This window comes from Pleurodeles waltl, chromosome 6, assembly GCF_031143425.1.
Source record: "Pleurodeles waltl isolate 20211129_DDA chromosome 6, aPleWal1.hap1.20221129, whole genome shotgun sequence".
In the NCBI taxonomy this organism is placed as follows: domain Eukaryota; kingdom Metazoa; phylum Chordata; class Amphibia; order Caudata; family Salamandridae; genus Pleurodeles; species Pleurodeles waltl.
The window spans coordinates 1,593,654,413-1,593,674,429 of NC_090445.1; the positions used below are offsets into that span (position 1 = coordinate 1,593,654,413).

General features: G+C 45.4%; 1 protein-coding gene across 1 annotated transcript in view; it reads right to left on the reverse strand.

Annotated features, from left to right (window-relative positions):
* Positions 1-7,598: 7,598 nt before the first annotated feature.
* LOC138302177 (olfactory protein-like) overlaps positions 7,599-20,017 on the reverse strand; it is a 38,170-nt gene continuing 25,751 nt past the window's right edge. Inside the window, exons 6-7 of the mRNA XM_069242526.1 lie at positions 9,267-9,292; positions 7,599-7,777 (exon numbers count right to left, since the gene is read on the reverse strand). Of these exons, the coding sequence (XP_069098627.1) occupies positions 9,267-9,292 (26 nt within the window). The 3' untranslated portion in view covers positions 7,599-7,777. The remainder of the gene's footprint in view (positions 7,778-9,266; positions 9,293-20,017) is intronic.

The following is a 20,017-nucleotide window of genomic DNA, read 5'->3' on the forward strand; positions in this document are numbered from 1 at the left end:
CATCCCAGTGAGGAGTTGTTCCTGCCGGAGGAAGCTGCGGGGTCGTTGGGGCCTCTGGGAAAATCATCTCAGCTATTGGTTAATCCTGGAAATTCTGGGGGTCAGGGCGCTTGTGTTGAGATTCCTACTGCTGCACCGACTTCTCTATTAAGGGCGGATAGGACTGTCAATAGGCTTAGCTGTAGTAGGCAGCCTGATCCTGATTCAGTGGCAGATGTAGGGGTTGGCCAACAGCTGGACGGGAACGATAATTTGAATCCGCCGACGGCCAGGCCTTCATTGGCCTGTCTGGATCTCCCCCCAGCTTGTGCCCCCTATGTGGTGGTGTTGACGAATGTACCTGCTCTTGCTCCTGGGGTAACTGAGTCTACAGCCCAACTCACAAATAAGGTTGGATATTGGTTGAGTAAGAACTGTGATTTTTCATGTAAGGATTCCAAGGATATTCCGTTTGCCAGAAGAATTGGCTGGGTCGGGCCCAAAAATAAGGTGGGGAATGAAGATTGTATTATTATAAATGTTAGATATCCAGCCCTGAATCAAAGGCTCCTTTCTACTTATCGTCCTGCTGTTCTTAGAGCTAGTACAATAGGTATGGTCCCTCTGGGTTATTTTTATGACCAAATGCGATTGAGTGCTGGGGTGTCTCCTGGCTCTGGTAGGAACCCCCCCCTGGGTCAGAATAGCCTCCAGGCAACCAGCAGAAGAACTGTCACCAACAGTAATTTATCCTTGGAAGGGGTGGACTGACAATGCGCCGAGACCCTGGCTATACAGGAAGAGGTGCCCCCACAGTGGAATCTTATTTCATGGAATATTGCGGGCTATGATGCTAAGTTATCTGATCAGGCGTGGATTAGGTGTGAGGTTAACTATGATGTGATCATGCTTCAAGAAACCTGGTCGGAGGGGTTGTCTGTGTGGGACGGGTATGACAGATTTGCAATTTCAGCTGTGCAGTCTCTTGGTGGCCCCTCGAAAGGTGGCCTGGTTACCCTAATTTCCCTCTCTAAGATAGTGGGTGCTTTTCAAATCAACTGCAATCACCAAGGTACATTCCTGGTATGGGTAATTTTCTCCAATAACTTTAATATTTTGCTGGTAAACTTCTATTACGCTGTGTGGGATGTGGGGTGCCAAATTGGGGCCCTGTTCTCCGTCCTTCAGGTTCTGAAATACAGAATGGAGGAGGTGGGGCTAGAATTCTGTGCTATTGTCTCTGGAGATTTTAGTGCTAAATTGGGAAGGCTCAGTACTGTGGTTAATCCCTTTATCTGTGACTGTGAGGATTATTTAGTGGATGGTCTGCAGGACTCCAGAGGCAGGGTTCTAATTAAGGAACTAGAAGCTGTAGGCACTCACCAACTCCCAACCTATGTGGGTGAATGGTACTGATATCCCTGTGCTGACATATGTGGATGACGCGGTCCTCATGGCCCGCACTATGAATGGTCTCCGGGAAATAGTTAGAGCTTATGCCTCCTTTATGTCAGCTTTGGGTTTAGAGGTCAATTTTAAGAAATCACATTTTATGGTTTGTGGAAGACCCTTGAGCAGGGTGGGGGAGCTAAGGATGGAGGATCAAATTATTAGTAGGGTCCATGAGTTTCCATACTTAGGGGTTATTTTTGATGAGAAAGGATCTTGGAAACCCTGTATTGCCAGAAGGGGTGTGCTTTTTCATGCAACAGTTGGTGTGACTTTTGACTTTGCTGTAAGAGTAGGTAGTAAACCTATCAAGCCTTTGCTTGAAATCTATAGGCGGAAATGCCTCTCTGTCCTGCTGTATGGTGCAGCACTTTGGGAGTATAGGGGCACCCGAGCCCTTACGGTGGAAGAAAATCGGTTCTGTAGAAGGCTATTGGGAGTTGGACAAAATATCCCTGGTTTTTACCTTCATCTGGAACTGGAGCTTGAGTTTGTGCAGAAAACTATCCAGTTGGCTCCCCTTCTGCCATGGATCCCAATTTGGAGTAACAAACATGCCACTCTTAATAGGGATATCTTAAGGGATTGTTTGGCTTGCAACAATGTAAAGAATATTCCCTGGCTGATGCACATAAGGAAGATGGCTCATGATTTGGAGCGTCCTGAATTGTTTGACTATCCTGAGGGCCTGACTAGTTGTGATAAGAAATGGGTTAAGGATAATTTTCTGAGAATCCAGGAGACCAAGAGGGAGGGGGAGGCTTTAGGGAACAAATCGATCAGGGATTTCATCATGCTAAAGATGTGGGTGGGTCCTGAGCGCTATCTCTTAGAGATAAAGGATGTGAGAGAAAGGTCTCTTATAACCCGTTTCCGTTTGGGGGTCATCAGAAGTAATCTGTGTTTCCCGCTAGGTCAGTATGGGGAAAAATGTATTAGACACTGCCCCTGTGATGGGGTGTCCCAACAGACCTTGTCCCATTTTACATTGTTTTGTGTTTTTTATGCACCGTTTAGAACTCGATTTTTATTACCTCTCCTAAGGCCCAAGGGTTTCATGCAATATCATCATGCTTTTATGTGGGTGCAAATGGCCTCAGATGTATTGGTGTGGAAGGGCCTGGGATCATTCCTGAAGGGAGCTATTACTTGACGTAATAATGTAGAGTTTTTAGAATGAATTTTTCTATCTTATTGTTTTCTATGAATGAGGTTTTATATGCTTATATTCTTGATGGGTGTTTTTATTATATGGTTTTACTGCTATATTAACAAATGTATTGTTGATTATTTGTTGTAATGGATGAATTCTTTCATACCGATTAAAAAGTTATTATTATTATTATCATAGCGGTTTATGAGGAAGATTTCAACAACAGTGATTGCCATGATATCAAATCTGCTGAACATTTGCTTTTGTTTTGTACAGATTGGGAGAAGCAACTCACTTATTGAATTGGAGAAAAAAACTATCTACAATAGATGGAGTTAATTTCTTAGCAAAAGACATGTGAAATGTTATTGTTAATATTGCTTCATTTCATAAGGTTGTGATATGTGTAGACCATAAGTTTTATGACTAGGACTTACATTTTACATTATGTTGAATTTTGGTAAATGTCCTTCAGTTTTTTATTAGCAAATAAAATTGCATTTTAAAGTAAGAGAATCGTCATTATAGCAGTTAGAGAGAAAACTAAACTATTGAATCAATGGAACTGATAAAGGAAGGGGTTGAAACAATAAATATAGGGAAGATACCTGTTGGGTGACATATCTAATATTAACCTACAGAATGTTGTAAATGACCGTCTCAGGAGCTACTGGGAGTCCCTCAAGGACCAGGGCAACTGCACCATTTCTGTCCACAAGTCTACTGAGGTTATTCACCACACAGACCAAAACTGGTTTGATACATCTCCTCAGGTAGAAGTTAGAATTTTGGTAGTTAGGGGTGTCATTACCCCATACTGTAGCAACTTGAGTGGACGGGGAGTTGCCACTGGGCAGCTCCATGTGATATGAAACTTGCATGTTGTTGCATATGGCTTGTTTGAATTTTTTCAGAGACTCTGATTTCCAAGAAGCTTGTAAACATGATCTTGTGCAGTAGAAGGAAGGATCAGAAAAATGGGTTGAGAGAGGGATGGAAGGAGAGAGGGGGGTGATAGAGAGCATACAGAGATGGATGGAGAGGATGCAGAAAAGACAAAATGAGGAAAAGGATGGATGACCATTATTTGGAGAAAAAAGTGGAGTGATGAATTGAGAGAAGGTTGGTTGAAGAAAAGTATCTATGGAGGATGGATAATAGAGAGATTGGATTCATGCAGAGATGGAGAGGAGGTTGAAAGCATGGATAGAGAAAAGGTTGGATGAAGACAATGTTGGATAATAGCCAAATGGAAAAAAGGAGGAATGGATAGAAACAAAGGATACATTGATGGATGAAAGAAAGAAGGATGGATAGATGGAGGATAGATAGAAAGAAGAGATGGATGAATAGAGAAAATGACGAATGATGGTTGGATGGAGAGAAGGAGGAATGGAGGGAGAGAAATGATAGTGTGATAAATGGAAAGAAAATGTGTATGGATGGATGGAGGGATTGATTGATGGATGGATGGACGGATGGATGAATGGATGGATGAACGGACAGGTAGATGGATATGTGGATGGAAGGATGGATGTCTGCATATATAGGGAAGGAAGGAAAAGACAAAGAACAATGAAGGGAATTAAGGATGGCTGGACAGAAAAGACAGATTAATTAATGGGTGTACAAAACTGATGGAAAGAAAGAAGGAAAGCAAAATGAGAAAAACACAGAATGAAGTATTGAGAGAATAAAGGGTGAAAGAATCAATGGGGGTGGACAGAAGGAAGAAAGGAAATTTAAGACTTTCAAGTTTCCCTCATGTGGAGCAATCCCCTGAATGAACGCTGGGTTTGTTTGCCTGATCCTCTTATGCAGCGCTATATGGGACATGGTACAAAGTGTTTATTTTTTTATTTTTCTGACTACTCCCTTGTGGGTATTTAGTAGTAACTGTTCAGAGAGAAATGTTGTTACTGAGTAATAATAAACTTTTCCAAATGTTTGGAGGAATGATGAAGATTGGAAAGAGAAAGCAGTTGTCTGCTTTAGAAGGTCTGATTTTGGCTTTTTTGGCAGCACAATATTAACTGCACTTCCGATTCTGAAGGTAAAAGCCCTTGAGAAGGTGGCACTTTCATAGCAGAAGCCCAGTCTACAAAGAACTGCTGGCAGGAGTTCCTTTTCCAAGCCTGAACACTTGCTGTATGGGTCTACAGATAATGGAGGAAAACAATCTCCTTTTGGATAAGATGGGACAGTTGCTATTTTTTATCACTGGAACTTTTGTTGCGATTACGTCACAGATGTTTTTTATTGTTCTTGGAGAAAGTAAGGTTATTGTGCTGTTGTAAAAAAGGCATAGAGCATCTCACTACACTGTGACTCTTTTGTATTAACAAATTGGATGTTATCATATACATCTTTTTCAATCTGCTGTTTGAGCACTGGGAGCACAGATCAGTTTTATATTCTACTTGTTTCTTTTTGGTTTGGTGTCACACGTTGGCAGTGGGGGTCTTGGGACTGAATAGCTAGAAGCTGCATTTCCTAAAAGTGGTAATTTATTTTCTTGTGGTTGATTACCTTCTGCCTGGGAGTGTGAGAGCACGACACAAAGTAATTTTTTTTGCTGGCAAAATTATGCGTAACAAGAAAAGAGTCATCTTGAAAGATAACTATGATACCACTAGAAGACAGAGTTTCCTGATGAAACGTTTGTTCACCCCCTTAATTCCAACAGTGTAGCTATCAGTGGTGCTGCTGGTTCAATGGTACTAGGGCTCTGAGGCGGGAGGGGTCCCAGTTTGCCTTTCACAGGCTACAGATAGTGTTCTGAATGCTTTAAACAGAGACACTGCTTGGGGCCTGGCTCTGTATTCAGTTTCATTACAGAGTGGAAAGGCTTTAGAGGAGAGAGGATTTAAGAGGAATGGGGAAGAGAGTTGAGAGGAATTAAAGAAAAAGAAAATGAGACGGATAGAAAGGAGAGGAAAATTGACAGGAAGGAAAACACAAATGAAGGTGCGCAAGAGGGGATAAGGAAGAATAAGAGAAAAGGGCAGAAGTGAGGATATCAGGGAAAGAACAAATTAAGAGAAGAAAGGATGGAAGAAGGTGAAGTGATGACGAGATAAAGTTGTGAGAGTAAGAGAGGAAGGAGATAAAACAGGTAGATTAAGAAGATGTTGTGGGACCTAAGGATGGAACACAGATAGGAGGGAGGATAAGGGTGCATTGAAGGAGAGATGAAAGGGGAAGAGAGAGAGAGGACACGTTTTAAAGGGAGCTAGATGAGAAAATGGAAGGAAGGCAGTAAGTAAGAGTGAGAAAAAGGAAAGAAAGAGAGACAGAGGACGGGAGAGAGAGGAGGGTGTATGAAAGAAGGATGGGCATGAGAAAGGGATGGAGTTAAAGAGAAGAGAGGAAAAAACTGATACAGTAAGGAAATTGGAGACCAGTAGCTACAATTATTACAACAGGTAAAGTGAAATTCAGGCCTGTGGATGTAATGGGCTCACAGCACCCAAAATATGGCTGCGTTTTACAATCACCGTTGGCTCAAGGAGCCTATTTTTAAGTCGCTCTGAGACAGCACATGTGCTGTCTCTTTGAGACATGTTGTATACACTATGTGAGCTTATAGCACACCCATTCCTTTTAATTTGTTATTCCGAGTGTCATTTGTAAATGCTTGCTTGTATGTGCTCATTCTCTTGTAAATGTACCTCCTTTTCGTGTGTTGTTCCTTCCCATGGAGCAGAACCCAATTACTTATAGCCTTACACTTTTTGCTTGTAGGTTCGTCTTTCGGCACTTTTTTCTTTGCTTTCTGCAAGTGTTTCTGCAAGCCTAACCTTATTTGTGTGCCACCTGTAAAGCAAACCTCTTGTTATTTTGCTTTCCGTTTGCAACTGCAAGGCGGTGTATGTTTGCTATTTATAGCTATTTTTAAAAATATCTTTCCTTTCTATTTGCAGTCTACTTTATTTAATTTCTGTATGGAATTATTTATTTGCTTTCTGTGTTTCTGTATTCTCTGTATAGCTTTATTTCTGTGTGCATCGGCAGGGCTTCCTAAAACTATCACTTTTCTCTCTCTTTGCAGCATGTTTTGTCTTTTTAAAGCTATTTTACTTATTTATTTGTTTTCTGTGTCCATATATAATCTGCAAAATTTGAACACTTTTTGTTTTTTTTCTTGGAATAGCAGAGTTTACCCTAATAGGGCCATTTATTCCAAAGTGCTTTTGGAGTGAAAAGCTGCAGCCATCTGTTTTGTGTTATGCTGGCCCGTGGAAGGAAAGCACAATCATGCTTCTTTTTTTAGTTCATTTGTAGTTACAGCAAAGCAGTCAGATCCTTCTTATGTGCTGCAGTGGACAGAAGACCTCATTTAAAATGCGGCCCTCTTCTCCCCTCACCCTCGTGCATCTGATTTAAGCCAATGCCGTCCCTGCTTGTTTCATTTTTTAAGATAGGACACATCACTGTCTTCTCAGGATTGCCCACTCCACTTGTCTGCTTTTTGGAAAACTGCACATCGGCTCCCTACCTCGGAGTAATCACACAGAGTGCTTTCTGAATTCCTCAGCATGATAATAAGAATAATGATTATTCTTTCTCACGCTTTGCCTTATGCTTTTGATAAATCACTGGAGCTGAGATGTATTTTCTCTCATAAGGGGCAGGAGGAAAAGAGAGCATTTTACAGTTGATATAGCTACCAAGTTTCCCATGTCTACGCATGATGAGCTTCTCCTGTGCAAGTTTTTTCTTTGCATTTTGGAATGTGCAGTTTTACAATGTAATAAACAATACTACATGTCCCAGAAATAAAAGAAACAGCCAGAACTGGAGCAACTGGTCACACATGGATCAGGGAGACTCAGCAGTGCTGAGTTGAGAGTGATACTTAGGAAGAAAACTGAGTATTTCACAGCTCCAGCAATGTTTGTTTGTCTGTCAGTCCGCTGTATCTATCTGAGATGTTTTCTATTGTGCCTTAATTCATGGCTGCAATTTAGGACTACTCATTCATTTATTGAATCACACACAGAGTAGCACATTTGATTTTAATGCATTTATTGTGAGCACAGAGCAGACATATCCGTCAGGAAATATGCTAAAATAAAGTGTGCATACTGGACGTTATCAGCATCAGGAAAAGCAAGCAAGGTGTTTTGGAAAGGGCCTTTGTGGACACTAGATGACTCATTTCAGCGGATGAAGGTCTTGGCTCTTGTATATCCTCTGCAAAAGAAATATGTTGGTATTAGTGCAATGTGCATAGCTAAGCCCCTCATCTCAATGTGTCTCAGTGAATTTGCTGGAGAGATTCATGTAATATGATTAGAAATGGTTTCTAGTGAATCTAATTCCAGCATGCAGGCATTTAGTTCTACTTTGACAGTGCAGGCGTCTGCAGACCTTTGTTTCCAATTCTTTAAAATATATCTAGACTCCTTCAAGAGGATTATTTCTGTCTCACTCCCTATTGCCTGTTTGGTGTATCATTACACCACTTATGAGTGCTTAGATTGCAAACAGGAGGGACTATTTTTCATCTCAAAAGTACACTAACGTCTCACATTAAACTTGTTCTCTCATATATGCACCATATACAGAAAGCAACAATTGTATTTTTTTCTATTGTAGCCGTGTGTTTTAATATTCTGGTATGGACACAAAATGCAAGCTGGAACAAGTGGCCTTGCTAGTGGTTGTTTGGCATTAGCTTACAAACAGCAAAAGGCAGAGAGGACCTTTTACGGTTTCAACAGACTAAAAGAGATTGAGGACACCAACTGGCAGGTCTGAGAGGCGATTGGACTGAACCGACCTATTCTCCACAGCAGTTCAGCAAGAGTTTAAAATCAAGTACACTGGCAAATGGACCCGTCTCCAAGCAATGTCATGGAAGTTACGCTTAGGCTGTTAAATCCAGATCTCATAATAGTGGGGGTTGCAGGTCAGGACGGAGGTGCATGAGAGGTGCTGTGGGTGCTACAGTTCTAGGCGTGCACTATTCGACTTGCATTGATTCATTCTTGCATGTCCTTTCTCCACCCAGCACCTCTGCCCTTGTGTTGCTACTTTGTAGTGTCATGTATGCTTGTGCTCATGTTCAGGCACAATCCATGCCAGAAATCTCTGCCTTAATTCAGAGGAAATCCTACCAGTTTCAATGCCATTTTGGCACCAGAGTCCTTAAATTGGAAAGTCTTTCACCCATTTCACATATGCGTATTACATTCCTGCCCTTTCCTGGCAATTCTGCCTACCCAGGGGAACACCTATGCCAGCACTTCCTACCCGGACCATTTTTTACTTACACCAGTTCTACACACCTTTCAGTTCTGCCTCTGAGAATTCTGCCCACCTGTGCCATTTCTGCATGATCATTGCAACTGAGCCCACCCATAACGGATCTGTTTATTCTTGCTTATAGTTCATTCCTTTCAATAAATTTACTTACCCAGCTGTTACTGGCAAAGAGAGGGCATTGCTTGTTACAGTTGCATCTACCAGTGCCAGTTCTGTCTAACCATCAGTCCTGATTAAACATGCTAGTTCTTTGTTATCAATGCCTGCTATAATTTTTTATGTCAATTACATACATCATTACTAGTTTGTTAAGAATCAGATCAAATGCCTGAGCTTTGGGTGTTCTGTTTCTATTTACTTGTGCTTCGTAGGTGAAATCCAGTATAGCGCCACCTGCCATGTAGCATGAACTTACCTAAAACTCTCCAGGGACACAGTCCACTGAAAGAAAAAAGAGCAGCAGCGTTAGGAGTGTTCTGTCTCTATCACCCTCTCCACTTTTCAAACACATAGTTAGTACCTGGGATATTTCCGCCAAGAGGATGCTCTGTGTGCAGGGGGTGAGACTGAGAAGAGTCTCCTGAGCATGGCTGTGAGGGAGGGTGCGAACATGAAGCATGTGTGGTAATGTGTTGCAAGTTACCCATAGAATAATAATTATTTATTTGCTTGATTAATAAAAACCTCTGTAAAACAGATAAAACACATATCACCCCACAATGATCACTGATAAAATCTTTACCAGTTTTTTTTCTTCAAGAAATACAAGTAATGCAAAGACATATAAGCTGGGCCATAATACCTTTATAAACATAGCAATGCCAGTACGCATTGTGGAACCAGTAACACGCAGTTGTGTCCTGCTCCTTCGTGATGCGAGCACTACAGGCAGCACAGGATTCAATAGCGGATCATTCTTGGGTCTGACTAGATCGCTTTCGAGTTCAATAGACAATAATATTTAGTATAAAGTGACATTAAGCAAAAGAGAGCCCTTCAAAGTGAGAGTTAGGGGATTATTACAACTTTGGAGGAGGTGTTAATCCGTCCAAAAAGTGACGGTAAAGTGACGGATATACCACCAGCCGTATTACGAGTTCCATAGGATATAATGGACTCGTAATACGGCTGGTGGTATATCCGTCACTTTACCGTCACTTTTGGGACGGATTAACACCTCCTCCAAAATTGTAATAACCCCCTTAATCTCAATAGAAAAAGTGCTTTAGTGCCTAGTGTCCTCCTAGCGCTAATCATGCAAGTGGTTCTTTAACTGCATCAGTGAGGTTACGCATAAAAGGGATCATGCAGAGCAGGAGTTAATCGCAAATCAACAAACACTGCTTAAGTCTTTTAGTTAATCATGCTGGTGATCAGGCCCTGCCTTTTCCACGCTTGCTAGTTCAAGGTTGTGGCAGCAGTTCACAAAGGCTGCCTGCTGAGCCAGGTATTGCTTAAAAATACCAAATTTCATTGTAATCTGGGCAAGAGACGTGTATGTTGTTAGTTTACGGATGATACTATAAATTTTAGTTATTGTTTTATCCATAGTGATACTGTCCCACCTCACCTCCATAAATCTGAGTGGGAGAGATCTTTGTTCGGGTGACTTATAGAGACAGTATTGGGGGTGGGCTCTTCAGTTGTCTATGCAAAGCTCCCAATCCTGCTGTGAGAGTGTAGCCCTCATTTTGATATCTTCCAGTTTGTTGCTAAACCTTCCATTGGCATTGAGAAACTATTGACATTGGCATTGAATACCCATAGGTATATATACTCGTTGACGGACTCTAGCATATCTCTACCGAGATGCCAAGTATGATGTTTCAACACTTTTTTGTTTATGGTTAGTTTTTGGTCTTTTTTGTGTTGATTATCATCCCATTACACTCAAAATAAGCTAGAGCTACATCCAAAAGTTTTCATAAACCCACCTTTCTTTCTACTGATTAGCACCAAATCATCAGCATAATGTAAGTTGGAAAGTATGATTCCTCCCACTTGTGTGGCATGGCTGTTGATCTTATTTGGTGCTGAAGAAAAATCAGAGAGGAGCACATTAAAAAGGTGGGTGCAAGCATGCAGCCCTGCTTTACACCCTGCATTGTTTTTATAGCTCTCAATAGGTGAGAGCTGTGCCTCAATTTTACCCGGACGCACATGTTGTTGTGGAGCATTTGTATTGCCCTTAGGAGTCTCGATAGAATATTCCATTTAGCTAGTTTGTGCCATAGATTCTCCCAGTCCAGCATGTCAAAAGGAGCTTTATAATCTATGAAACATAGATGTATTGGTTGTTTGTAAGTGAGGAGGCAAATAATTGTACTCCACTATTACATCATGGAGAATGATATTGTTGGATGTTACATAGTTAGAAGGAAGTAAGACACATAAGCTCTACATAAGGGTAATCGATGATGAAATAAGGGGAGGGCTACTTAGGTAAATGAAGTTCTGTTTAAAAAAATAAATAGGGGTGATGTTTCCACCCTCCAGAAGATTTAATGTCCCACAATGTTCTGATGACGATATGGTGGGCTACAATGTAGGGACAGTCGGTGTGGTGACTTCTAATACCATCCCGCTGAGGAGACCTGAGAGGTATGGAGTTGAACAGGTGAGCCTTACGAATCTGCCTTCATAGCTGCAGAAAGGGAGCAGACCAAGCACCCACACTAAAAGGCCCGCCCGAGTAGGAATAAAGGACGTAAAGCATGGGGACAACATGCAAAATCTAGGGTAGCAGAGCATAGGCTGGAGCAGGCACTTGTGGAGCCCCTTCCACACACTAAGGTATGACTTGTGTAACTGGGATCTACAGATTATCTGGCAAAGGAGTCACCAATGGATGGTGCCTGGGTCACAACAACAGCTGCACTTACAACTCCACTTACTGCTAAACAAACTTTTAGAGCACAGTATGTTTTCGCATTTTAATGACACATAGCCCTGCAGGAAGCAACATAAGCTGCATGAAGATCTGCTCTTTAGTGCCCTTGTCCCAGCTTGAGGTTCTTTTGTACATTCTAAAACCGATACATAGGTCTAATTTGGAAAGGGTAGAAACCGATATAGGAGGTTCGCTCTCGGGAAATAGTCCATTGAAAATGGGTTAAGACAAGGCTGTGTATTGGCTCCTAATTTATTTGTCTTTTTCACAGCAGATTATTTCAGACCCTTTTAAAGCCTATATTGTTATCTCTGAAAATGAGTCCAACCATAAAAAATAAATATGGAAAAAAACTAAAATCTTTGCATTTTGGTCTAAAGATAAGCCATTTTAGTGGTACATCCAAACATAAAAAGTATATGAGATATATAGGTATGAACGTCCAGAAATTTCCATATGCAATACTCGTGCTGAACAGGTTAGGATTTATTCTGTTTCAACAATGGCTGTACTTAAGGAGTTTACCAAACACTTTGGTGGATCTTCATTGACAAATCTTTTAAAGGTACATGATGTGATGGTTAAATCTCAGGTTTTATATAATCAGAAGTCTCCTGTATAAATGGGAAAAGGCCTTGGGATCTACTAGAGGAACGCTGCCTTAAATCTATGTTGTCTTTTCATAATGAAAATGGTGCTTGCCGTAATTGTGGAATTAAAATTAGTTTCCTGGTAACATAGAGCCATCCTTCAACCATTGATATATAGGAAATAGCTCCTTGTTTTTCTCAATTAAGAATGCTAATTATTGTATTAATGAGGATTTAAAGTGCAAACTAAAATGGTATCAGGGTATAGGAAAACAAATTATGGGAGTGAGGCGTAATGTTTTGGTGACTGAGTAATTAGTAGGGCTGTGCAAAATTCACCTTATTTGCTTTTGTGTAATTATGCAAAAGTATTGAACACTTATGTGAAATTGCAGATAACATCAGAAGGACGGAGGTGGGCGAACAGATCCACACAGCAGGAACGTCCAACAAGCATCATTTTCCACACATGCGGGGGCAATATTCGATCCAAACATTTCTGCACGTAACCTCACACCCATCGCAAGGATTCTCTCAATTTTAACCAGTGGATTCCATAAAGGAGCAAAAAGGCGCCCAGATGTCTCTAGGGTGAGAAAGCGTCCGAGCCAACTCCCAGAAGATGGACAGCTGCTCCTGACAGAATGCCGCATCCCGCAGCCAATCATCCTTCTGCGGAGCCCTGCCCCTCCCCCAGCAGACCGCCACTCTTCTCTTCTCCAACAAGAGCAACACCCCCACGAGACGTCTCCACTCCGACCGCACCCCATCCTGCAGGCCCAGCAATGCCACCACAGGAGAGAAAGGCAGATCCAAGCCAGTCATGCCAGTTATCGCACGCATCACTTCACCCCAAAAGATGCTGTAAGGAAATTGCTCCCTGTTGCAGTTACCCCCCACTTTTTGCCTGATACTGATGCTGACTTGACTGAGAAGTGTGCTGGGACCCTGCTAACCAGGCCCCAGCACCAGTGTTCTTTCACCTAAAATTTACCATTGTTCCCACAATTGACACACCCCTGGCACACCGATAAGTCCCTTGTAAAAGGTACCCGTGGTACCAAGGGCCCTGTGACCAGGGAGGGTCCCCAAGGGCTGCAGCATATGTTGTGCCACCAAAAGGGACCCCTCACCTAACACATGTACACTACCATTGCAGAGAGTGTGTGTTGGTGGGGAGAAAAAGGCAAAGTTGACATGGCATCCACCTCAGGATGCCATGCTCACAAAATACTGCCTGTGGCATAGGTATGTCACCCCTCTAGCAGGCCTTACAGCCCTAAGGCAGGGTGCACTATACCACAGGTAAGGGCATAGCTGCATGAGCAATATGCCCCTACAGTGTCTAAGTCTATTCTTAGACATTGTAAGTACAGTGTGGCCATATTAAGTATATGGTCTGAGAGTTTGTCAAAAACGAACTACACAGCTCCATAATGGCTACACTGAATACTGGGAAGTTTGGTATCAAGCTTCTCAGAATAATACACCCACACTGATGTGTTGGATTTATTAAAAAAATACACACAGAGGGCATCTTAGAGATGCCCCCTGTATTTTACCCAATTGTTCAGTGCAGGACTGACTGGTCTGTGCCAGCCTGCTGCTGAGAGACAAGTTTCTGACCCCATGTGGTGAGGGCATTTGTGCTCTCTGAGGAAAGAAACAAAAGCCTGCTCTGGGTGGAGGTGCTTCACACCTCCCCCCTGCAGGAACTGTAACACCTAGCAGTGAGCCTCAAAGGCTCAGGCTTCATGTTACAATGCCCCAGGGCACTCCAGCTAGTGGAGACGCCCGCCCCCCTGGACACAGCCCCCACTTGTTGCGGCAAGTCCAGGGGAGATAATGAGAAAAACAAGGAGGAGTCACCCACCAGTCAGGACAGCCCCTAAGGTGTCCTGAGCTGAGGTGACCCCTGCCTTTAGAAATCCTCCATCTTGATTTTGGAGGATTCCCCCAATAGGATTAGGGATGTGCCCCCCTCCCCTCAGGGAGGAGGCACAAAGAGGGTGTAGCCACCCTCAAGGACAGTAGCCATTGGCTACTGCCCTCCCAGACCTAAACACACCCCTAAATTGAGTATTTGGGGGCTCCCAAGAACCTAGGAAACTAGATTCCTGCAACCTGAAGACGAAGAAGGACTGCTGACCTGAAGCCCTGCAGAGAAGACGGAGACACCAACTGCTTTGGCCCCAGCCCTACCGGCCTGCCTCCTCGCTTCGAGATAAACTGCAACAGCGACGCGTCCCCCAGGGTCCAGCGACCTCTGAAGCCTCAGAGGACTAACCTGCATCTAAAAGGACCAAGAACTCCAGAGGACAGCGGCCCTGCATCAAAGAAACTGCGACTTTGCAACAAAGAAGCAACTTTTAAAGACCACACGTTTCCCGCCGGAAGCGTGAGACTTTCCACTCTGCACCCGACGCCCCCTGCTCGACCTGTGGAGAACCAACACTACAGGGAGGACTCCCCGGCAACCATGACCCTGTGAGTAGCCAGAGTTGACCCCCCTGAGTCCCCCCCAGCGACGCCTGCAGACGGAATCCAGAGGCTCCCCCTGACCGCGACTGTCTGCTGTAAAGAACCCGACGCCTGGTAAAGACACTGCACCCGCAGCCCCAGGACCTGAAGGATCCGACCTCCAGTGCAGAAGCGACCCCCAGGTGTCCCTCTCCCTTGCGGTGGCTACCCCGAGCCACCCCCCCTTGCCTGCCTGCTTCGCTGAAGAGACCCCAGGGTCTCCCATTGAAACCTATTGCGAACCCGACGCCTGTGTGCACACTGCACCCATCCGCCCCCGTGCCGATGAGGGTGTGCTTTCTGTGCTGATTTGTGCCCCCCCCCGGTGCCCTCCAAAACCCCCCTGGTCTGCCCTCCAAATTCACGGGTACTTACCTGCTGGCAGACTGGAACCGGGGCACCCCCTTCTCCATTGAAGCCTAAGCATTTTGGGCACCAACTTGACCTCTGCACCTGACCGGCCCTGAGCTGCTGGTGGGGTAACTTTGGGGTTGCTCTGAACCCCCAACGGTGGGCTACCTTGGACCCAACTTTGAACCCTGTAGGAGGTTTACTTACCTGCAAAACTAACAAATACTTTCCCCCACCAGGAACAGTTGAAATTTGCACTGTCCAGTTTTAAAATAGCTTATTGCCATTTTTGCCAAAACTATATGTGCTATTTTGCTGATTCAAAGTTCCTATGATACCTAAGTAAAGTACCTTTCATTTGAAGTATTGATTGTAAATCATGAACCTGTGGTTCTTAAAATAAACTAAGAAAATATATTTTTCTATAAAAAACTTATTGGCCTGGAATTGTCCTTGAGTGTGTGTTCCTCATTTATTGCCTGTGTGTGTACAACAAATGCTTAGCACTACCCTGTGATAAGCCTACTGCTCGACCACAAAATAGAGCATTAGAATTATTTCTTTTTGCCACTATCTTACCTCTAAGGGGAACCCTTAGACTCTGTGCATGCTATTTCTTACTTTGAAATAGTACATACAGAGCCAACTTCCTACAGTTCCTCATTTATTGCCTGTGTGTATGTACAACAAATGCTTAACACTACCCTCTGATAAGCCTACTGCTCGACCACACTACCACAAAATAGAGCATTAGAATTACCTCTTTTTGCCACGATCTTACCTCTAAGGGGAACCCTTGGACTCTGTGCATGCTATTTCTTACTTTGAAATAGTACATACAGAGCCAACTTCCTACAGACCCGTACCGCCTCACAAGTCCACGCCAAATGCAGAAAATCAGCATCCGGGGCAAAGCATCATTCGCAACGCGCATCATCACGCAACCCCATAGCCCGTAGACTGAGGGGTGTATAATACAAGCGGTGTAAGAATTTGAAGTGTATGAGCCGCAGTCTATAATTGGGCGACAGTGCTCTCTTGTGTGCACAGCAGCTTCCCCACATAGCATCAGTGATCTCCTCCCCAGCATCTCTCTCCCATTTGACTCTCGCAGCCTCCACCACTACCCGTCGCTGCTCCTGCGCGCATCTATACAGTTTGGTGATAAGCTGACCCAGGGACTGCACGCGCGAAAGCAGCTCAAGCGCCTGACAAGATTGAGGCATAGTCGGAAGACCAGAAAATCGCACCCGGATCATAGCGTACACCCGTAACAAGTACAGCCTGTGCAGCGCATTATCAACCCCATCACGTAGCGCCTCCTCAGGCGACCGCAGACGCTCATTCACAAACCAGTCCCCCAGCAGAGACAGCCCAGAAGCAGAAAGGAAGTCCAGCAATTGCACATCACTGGACATTCTCTCCTCCGCAGCCTCCAACACCGGCATCGTAGGGACAAAAGGTTCACATCCACCTGACCAACGCAACAGAGCAGCCCAGACCCCAGACGTACACGCGACAGTGTTCACACCCCTAGGGTGAGTCCGAGTCATACATCCAAGCACTCTCGGCAGCCGGTCCGGCCATACAGAACCACTCTCTGCCGCAAGATGAGGTAAATATCGCACCGGGCGGATCCAAAAGTACGCAAAGTGGGCCTGAGCACAGTAATAATACAACTCCAGATCTGGGGCGGCAAGCCCACCCAGCTCAAATGGCAGCGTCAGCTTCTCCCACGCGATCCTGGGCTGTCTGCCGGCCCACACCAGCTGCACCAAAGCTGATCGAAGTCTCCGCAGAAAGCTCAGGGGCAGCACCAGCGGAAGATTAACAAAAATATGCAGAAATTTAGGTAAAACCACCATCTTGGCAATGCCAATGCGCCCAATCAACGAAAGTGGCAAGGATCGCCACATTTCCAGCCTGTGCTCCAACCAGGCCACCAGCCTACCATAATTGGCAAGCCACAGGGTCTCAACATCACAGCTGAGCCATACGTCTAGGTAATGGACTGGGCCTTCTGCCCACTCAACAGGATACGCGACGGGAAGCGCGCCGTACGACTAGTAAGAGGAAGCACCACCGACTTAGACCAGTTCATCACTATGCCAGAGAAGGTAACGAAGCGGACAACCTCAGTGAGCAAAATATCCAAGTTCCCACTCGGCTCCCACATTTACAGCGCAATATCATCCGCGTACATAGAGATCAAAATCGGGCGCTTCCGAAACTGCAGTCCCCTATGGTTGTGACGTTGCTGCAAATAGGCCGCCAAGGGCTCCATCGCAATAGCGAAAAGGAGCAGGGGCAGAGGGTACCCCTGCTGAGTTCCCCGGGCCATCGGGAAGGGTTCCGAGATGCATCCATTCAACCGGAGCCTCGCAACCGGATCCGTATAGAGCAAGCGAATCAACCCTATAAAGCGCACACTCATACCTACCCTGCCCAGCAGCGCAAATAAGTAGGGCCAGGACAGGGAATCAAACGCCTTTGTCGCATCCAAAAACACTGCAGCGGCCTCATCTTCCGCCGTGAGGCTACCCAACACCGTAAAAAATGTGCACAAATTGTGCGCAGTCGAACGCCCCGGCACAAAACCAGACTGATCCGGGAGCACCAGCCGCCGCATCAATGGCTGCAACCGAAGCACAATCAACTTAGCCAAGATTTTATTGACAACATTAATCATGGAGAGCGGGCGGTACGAATCGCAGCTGCAAGGATCCTTGCCCGGCTTAAGTATTGTAACGATCAGCACCTCCCGCAGGGAGACGGGGAGAGAGCCCGCCTCCAACGCCTCAGCATAGAACTCCAACAGGTAGGGAGCCAGAATATCGGAGTACTCCTTCTAGAAGGCAGGGGTCAAGCCATCAAGACCCAGAGCCTTGTCACCAGGCAATCCACTAATTACTGCCTTGACCTCCTCCATCGAGAAGGGCTCATCAAAATAGGCTCTATGCTTGTCATCAAACCAGAGCAGACTGATGTCAGCGAAGTAAGCCTGCGCCACACCAAGGTTCGACTCAGGAGGGGCCGAGTACAAATCCTCAAAATATTGTGCAAAGACCTGCATAATCCCTGCCATTCCTGTTACCCGCTGTCCTTCCCGCCCGTCTATCTCAGTGACATACCCGCTCACCCAAGGCTTGCGCAGCATATTCGCCAAGGTACGACCCGCCCTGTCGCCCTCCCCATAGCACCGGCCCCTGGCATATTTCCCCCAAAAACACACCCCGTGGTCAGATGCCTCTTCATATGGGGAAACCGCATCCCGCAAAGCCACCAACGTCCCACCAGCCCAGCCCGTCGCCAATTTCACCTCCAACTCCACTCTCTGAGACTCCAGCTCAGCTAATTACCGACACAAGGCATGAAGCACACCGAATAAACACTTTAAAGGCCTCCCACAGTGTTCTGGCCGAGTTCACCGACCCATGATTCTCAGCAAAGAAATGCAAAATGGCTCCCGCACCTCCTCACGAAGCACCTCATCTCAAAGAGCTCCCTGCGGCAAGCGCCAAGCAAACGCGGCCCCCGGAGCCCCAGGTATCGACAGCTGCAGCTTCACCTGAGAATGGTCCGAAAGGGTCCGGGCCAGATGCTCCACCGAATGCGTCCACATCTCCACGTCCCTGGTCCCCAGCCAGCGATCCAGACAAGATCAGCTATTATGGACAAAGTTAACGCATGTGCCCTCCTTCAGATCTCCATGCTTAGCTCTCCATAGATCGACCAAAGCACCATCACTCATCACATTCTTCAAAGCAGCAGCAGCAGAATACCTAGGCCTAGTCGAACTCTCCCGGTCCCCCTCCGGATCCAGAACCACATTAAAATCTCCCCCCCGATCACAGCGCCACTGCCCAATGATTCCACCAAACGCCACACCTCGCAGAAGAAGCCAGGGTCATCCACATTTGGCCCGTACACTGACACCAACCGGCAGGGCCTGTCCAGCAATGTCCCACCCAGCAGCACATACCGCCCATTTGGATCCACTATCACACGATGCATGCGCCATTGCAGCCCCCTGCGCAGCAAAACCACCACTCCTCTAGCGTAGCGCCACCAAATGAGTCTCCTGAAGCAGACACACATCTATACGATGCCTTTGGATGTAAGCAGAGACATGACGCACCTTTCCACTGATCATTCAAACCACGCACATTCCATGTAAGGCAACTAACCGTCGTCATTGCCCCCAGCATCCTCCCAGGACCATTTCCAGGCGTCTCGCTACAGATCCGAACACCACCCCCAGCCAGCTCCGTCCAGCACCACAGAACAGTAATACAAGTCTAACATCATAAATACAATAAATCAGGACCCAGTCCCACCCCCACCCACGCGGATCCCCCAAACGGGTCGAAGCAGAACAACCCCCCCTTCCCCAAACAGAGAAGATCTGAACCCCACATCAGAAGAAAAGGACTCATCCAGGGGTCGTAAGGCTAGCCATCCAGCCCATTCGAAGAACAGAAGGCTGGAAGGTACAAAGGGCTAATAAAAAAAGCAGATAAACTGATTCAGAAGCGCTGAAAAGGAAGTGAGAGGCACCACTGATATGGCACCCGCCATGATTCAGGGCCAGCCGTCATCACAACTGCAGAACAGTCAATCAGTGTCACTGAGGAGTGCCAGCTCCGAGCCCGAAGCTCAAGACTGTTCAGCTGCAGAACACCGAGGAAGCGTCTTGACAAACTTGGCCGCCAGTTTCAGATCCGTAAAGAAATGCAATGTTTCACCATGTTGTATCAGAAGCTTAGCCAGGTAGATACACGAAAAACAAGCTGCAGTCAGACTCAGAGAGAGCTT